This window comes from Petaurus breviceps, unplaced genomic scaffold, assembly GCF_028583685.1.
Source record: "Petaurus breviceps papuanus isolate PSGF00001 unplaced genomic scaffold, PetGlider_PUasm1.0 214, whole genome shotgun sequence".
NCBI classification, from domain to species: domain Eukaryota; kingdom Metazoa; phylum Chordata; class Mammalia; order Diprotodontia; family Petauridae; genus Petaurus; species Petaurus breviceps.
The window spans coordinates 17,422,790-17,428,734 of record NW_027185863.1 but is presented as its reverse complement, the minus strand read 5'-3'; the positions used below and the strand labels follow the sequence as shown (position 1 = coordinate 17,428,734).

Sequence of the window (5,945 nt, the reverse complement as noted above, 5' to 3'; positions counted from 1 at the left end):
CTCTGTGTATATATATATATATATATATATATATATATATATAAATTTCTCAAATTCCTCATTTATTTCCCTCTATGTATTATACATTCCCTCTATATATGCAGATTACATAGGCATGGTAGTGAGGATACTTATGATTGGGCCATGACCCCTCAGGCTTAACCTGATTTTTCCAGTTTAACCCCTTTCTAGTCTACTTGGAGCCAGGATGGCCATTTTCTTAATAAAATAAGATGAATGAGCTTCCCCCCAGCTATTGATCATCTCCCAATAACTTTTGTGGGAACAAAACAAGATACCATCACATCCCCTCTTACATTATGTAAACTTTATTATCTGAGTTCCATCCTATCCCAAAGGATTCCTACAGCTCCATATCAATAGGTGCCACTGGCCTACTGTGTCTATCTCTTATTTTTCTGCTTACTTTTCAACGAGCCACTTTTGTCAGGTTTATTGAGTGTCATCCTGTGTTACCCAGGAAGTGTCGTGCTGTAATAGAGGGCCCTCACAATTCCCTGTTCTCTTTACTTTCTTGGGGTCTCCATAGCTGGATTATCATTCAAGAAAAAAATTCCTCTGTATTTGTTTCCTTTCCTACCTACCCTGTTTCAAACAGAAGATCTTTTCTGTCCATGGTAGTCTAGGTATATATTTCCATGCACAAAATTACTGAATCACAGCTTCTTCTTCTAAATAGTTGTGGTATTATTGTTGACCCACATCTAAATGAGAATTTATGAATTATAGTTGAGAGATTTTCTTAACAATAGAATAACAGATTATTATTCTAGAGATTTATTTCCTTTCATAAGTAATCCATACATTAATTGAAGACAGAGGGACCATATTAAATATTGGAGACTTATTTCTAACAATAGGTTTGTGTCCTACCCAGACTCTTTCACGGAAATAAAAAGGCCTAATGTATACAATTTTATATTTTCCCTATGACTATTGATACTTACTTGAGGACCAGAATCCATATCATATGGATTCAGACCTGGATCATATTCATTAAAATGTCCATCTGCAATTTTCAACTTTTTCCCATCTTGGTGCCACTTTATTCCATAAATGCAATTCAGTAGAACATGTGCTAGCTTGAATTCAGGGTATCTAATCTTTGTCTCTTGCTACCTGTGGCAAACCACTTTGTTTCTGAAAGCCTCAGTTTTTTCATCTATGAAATGGGGGTGGGGAGTTAAACTCAATGACCCCTATAATCTCTTCTAGCTCTGAACCTATAACCCTATAACCTTTTGAAGTAGTGGACATGCCCTTCTATGAACCTAATGACTCTTCCTAAATCATATCTTTATTTCCTAGGAAATGCAGTAAATTCCAAGCTATTGCTGGTTGTGACAGATTGTGTCTTTGTAGGACCTTGACCTTTCTCTGGACCTGTGTTTACTTACTAGTGGATTTTCTTTAGGTTGGCTGTATAACAGTCCTATATCATGTGCTTTCCAGAGCAATATGTATGCCTCCTGCACTTTGGCTTTGTCTTGAATTAGTTAACAAGCCCAAATATGTTTTAAAGGTTATTTGTGACTACTGGTGGTACTTGAAGAGATGCTTGGATTTTTTTTAAGATTATGAAAATATTTTTTTCCAGATTTAATATTTGATTACCAGTTTATACATTTAAATTGGTATTCATTTTAAAAAATGCAATTTCTTTTTCCCACTTCTTATTATTTCCATATAAATTTCAATTCAAAGCTCTCTGTCACAAACAATTTTTCAGTAATTCTGGAATCTCACTCTGCCAGCTATTCTGAACATGTTTTGTTATTTTTTTTGTTTTTTTTCAATTGAAGAAAGGCACCAAAGGCTAATTGAATTCCTTTCAGTAAATAAGTGAGAGAGTATTCACTTGAGGATTAGAAGTCAGAACTGCTTTGTCACCCCATTGATTTAACCTCCCTGCAACTAACCCTACTGTGTGTGTCATGTAAGTCCACATTTATTTTCTTTTCATTTTACCCTTTCATTTTTCTGACATTCTATTTCTGTACAATCATCTTAGTCATGATGGGCAAGGATTGCTGTTTTTGCTACTTATGTCTTATCGCATTTCTGCTTTCCTTTTCAGAAGAAAATCCTAGCACTTACTGACACATTTACTTAGCATACCATGACTTCTATGTTTAGAGAAAACCCAAGTAGAGTTTGAAAAATTAATGCCCCAGGGTATATATTCCCATTTTCCTTCTCATTTTTGTCAGAGCTATGGCTCTTTTTCATACTTTAACCCTTCTAGTATCTTTTTATTTAGAAAAAATACAAACTGGTGTTAGGCATATATAAATGCTTTTTATCAAAACTCAAAGTGCTATTTATAAATTCTATCTCTTATCATTATTATTATTCCACTTTTTTGACCACATGAAATCTAAATTCCTCCTAGTCAAACTCTTTGATAATCTATTCTGATCCTCCTTCTAAAATGCATAGTTTGTGAACACACTGACATTGTTACTTATTACCTTATTAATGCAAATCATTAATGTCTTATTTTCTTACTCTATAATGCCCTCATTTTATCTCCTTATCACCCGTCCAAATATTATTTCTATCAAGACTTATAATTTTTCACTTTCTCCATTAAATATTTCTTTCTATCGCTCAGTATAGCTAATCTCCTTTCATAGACTATGAGGAAATTCTAATCTACTTGTCTGAATGCATGACAGCTAACCCTGAAATTATTGTAGTACTTGTAGTATTTCATAGATTAGCACTTGATTATATAATATTTCAAATTGTCTATTCATTTCTTTTTTTAAGATATACTTGGTTTGTTGGTTAAATATATTGCAATTTGAAAAAACTGATTATAAACTCCTGAAAAGTAGGATCTAAGTCTTTTATTCTCTAGTTCACCTATTTACAATAGTGTATTCACCCTGTAACAGCAAGCACCCTCGCATACCCATGATGGCTGCTTGTGCAGCTTCTTTCATCTGCTTTTGTAAAAGAAAGCAACCCAAAAGGAGTTAACAATCTTACTTAAATCAAACATATATATCACTGCACTTAGTTCAGGGGAAAAAGTCAGCATCCTGAACTTCAGAAAATACAAAGAGAAATTACAAGCAGAAAAAAATACAGATAGAAAAAATAACAATTCAGTCAACCAACAGACATGGTTTTTATCTGTCTGACCATTACATTCATACAGTGTTAGTTACCAGAGAGAGAAACACCAACATCTGGGTTTTCAAAGCCAGAGGGCTCAAAGTCTGCCCAAGTCTCATCTGGCCAAATCACACAACCCTGAGCCCCAGAGCAAAATCTCAACTCAGGGTATATATACAGCCTTTTCCAGGATCAGAAAATGTTACAACCTTCCTGACCCACTTCCTAATTACAAAGTAACAAAAGGTGTGGGTCTTACTGAAAAACAAACCTCCCCTAAGCAAGCTTCTCTTGTTGGGCTCTGAGGACCTTTAAGGGACAGGGAAGATCTTCAAATTGCCTTACCATTACAGTATCACAAAGCACAAACTGGGTATTTGTCCCATACATTTAAAAACTCACAAAAAGCAAGGTAGTGAACCTCCTTATTGTCAAATATTATCATTTCCAGCCTCTTAATTTGTTAGCTTTATGTGTTGACAAGATGTTTGAGGAAAAGCAAAAAGCAAAAAAGAAAAAAACACCCCATCCCCCCCCAAAAAAAACAGTTGCTATATTTTTGAAATTTATGAACTCTCAGAATGTTCAATAAATTTTTGAATGTAGCTGAATTTTACCACTAATAATGTATTTTCTCATTTATTGAATATATTAATTTGATTCTGGATCTTAATATTGAAATTTAAGCCAAGTTTGATGTGCATGCCTATATTTTCTGCTACTGGGAAGCTGAAATTGGCAGATTAGTTGATCTCAGTAGTTTTGATCCATAGTAGGATGAAAAATGATGTAGCATCTGCACTATGTCCAGAACCAATATGGTGAGGCCTCAGGAGAAGAGAGCCACCAGATGGCCTAAGGAGAAGTAAAATGGTCCAGGTAGGAAACTGCACCAATTAGCAATGTAACATCCACATGAGTGGCCATTGCATCTTCAACTTGGACAAAATAGGAAGAGAAAGAAAAGAAAGAAAGGATGGAATGAAGGAAGGAAAGAAAGAAGGAAGAAAATGTATGTATATCTATAATGAAAAAATAGAAAACTTAAGGAGCTATGGCTTATATCTTTATGGGAACTTAGAGGTCATCCTGGTAGAAACTAAGACCCAAAAAATTTAAGTTATTTGCCCAAATAGACAACAAAATGGCAAAACAAGAATTAGAATTCTGAACCTCAGTCTCCAATGTTCTTTTCATTAGAAAAAATTATCTTTCATTAACTTACTTCATTTTTTCAGCATCACAAAGAAAATATAACATGTTCACAGAATCGTGTAAGATTTTAAATGTTCTGATAGATATCAGATAATTTATATTTATTTTAATAAACAAAAAATCAATATTCTTTTTCTACTTATTTATCTTCCTACTGTAAAAAAAGAAAAAGTCCTCATAACAAAGCAAAATTAATTCTAATATCACCTATGAATAAACAAATACACACAAACATATACATATGTTTTGTTGTTGTTTAGTCATTTTTAGTCATGTCTGACTCTTTGTGACCCCCTTTTTGGAATTGTTTTGGCAAAAATGCTGGAGTGATTTGCTGTTTTCTTCTCCAGTCATGTGTATAGATGAGGAGACTGAGGCAAACAAGGTTAAGTGACTTTCAGAGGGTCACACAACTAGTAAATATCTGAGGGCAGATATATTCAGATATTTTGAAGAGAAGTCATTTCAATTTTTAATCAGAAGACTAGTACAAAAGTATTGGGCTACGCAAAATAATTATGTTCATTAATTAATTATGTATGCCTTACCATTGGGTCATTTAATATGGCAACAATTTAGAAAAATAAATTCCTAAATATATTATTAATAAAGTGTTCTCTTATATGTTAGACTTTTATGTGGTGTTTATTTCTCCTTGGGACAATAAACATGGCAAAATAATACATTCTGGAAATAAAGCCTTTTAGAAGCACCAAGAAATATGAGTAGGTTTCCTGTATGAGTTGAAACTGGATGAAAATAATAGAATCTATCCAATTTATAATATTGTCAAAATGAAATTATTACAGTTTTCATTTACTCCCATTATGGAACTTCGTTGCAACCAACATTTATAACACTGACCTTTATCACATAATATATTTTTAAAAATTCAAAATTATTCCATTTATTCAGTATAATAGAAATAGATATTACAAGAGATGCATTTTATTTTTAGTGGATTTTATGACCTTGCCTTTATTGAAGTGGTTGCAATATATTATCATATTTGAAAATCAAGCTCAAGTTAGTCATTCAACTTTTAAATTGTTTATTGATTTATGTACCTATCACAGTCAAATATAAAATCATGAATATTACCTTTGGGCTGTTTAACTTTTAAAGCTAAAATGAAAATGTGAATTTCCTATTAATATTCCGTTAATTTCAATAGCTGACTTCTATAGCAACAAATTTAATGGAATAATCTTTAGTTCTCCAGCTGATGTCTTATTTTAGAATATGAAGAGCAATTTTTTCTGCATAGATTTATTGTTATATAGACAGGTTATTAGTCATAAATGTTTGGGCTTGTTGGAGAAATTAAAGGATGACTAATTGCCTTCTTGATTCTTTCTTATAGCAGTCCACTGGTGTTACCAATTGCCAAGCAAGACAGTTTACTAGAAAAAGACACCATGTTCAAAGATGCTGCAAAAGGCTTAAGTAAGCAGCAGTCTCAAGACAACACCCCTGAAAACATTACAGCAAATGTACCAGCCAAGCTTGAACAGGTATTGTGTTTGCTTATCTAAGACCAGTAGTGATGCCTTGCAAAAGGCTTTTAATTATAGAGAGAGACAGAG

The 5,945-nt window shown here is 33.0% G+C and overlaps 1 protein-coding gene across 1 annotated transcript in view; it reads left to right on the top strand.

Annotated features, from left to right (window-relative positions):
* Positions 1 to 5,945, top strand: part of MYO16 (myosin XVI) — an 871,975-nt gene that overhangs the window by 379,721 nt on the left and 486,309 nt on the right. Inside the window, exon 10 of the mRNA XM_069094125.1 lies at positions 5,723 to 5,873. Within this exon, the coding sequence (XP_068950226.1) occupies positions 5,723 to 5,873 (151 nt within the window). The remainder of the gene's footprint in view (positions 1 to 5,722; positions 5,874 to 5,945) is intronic.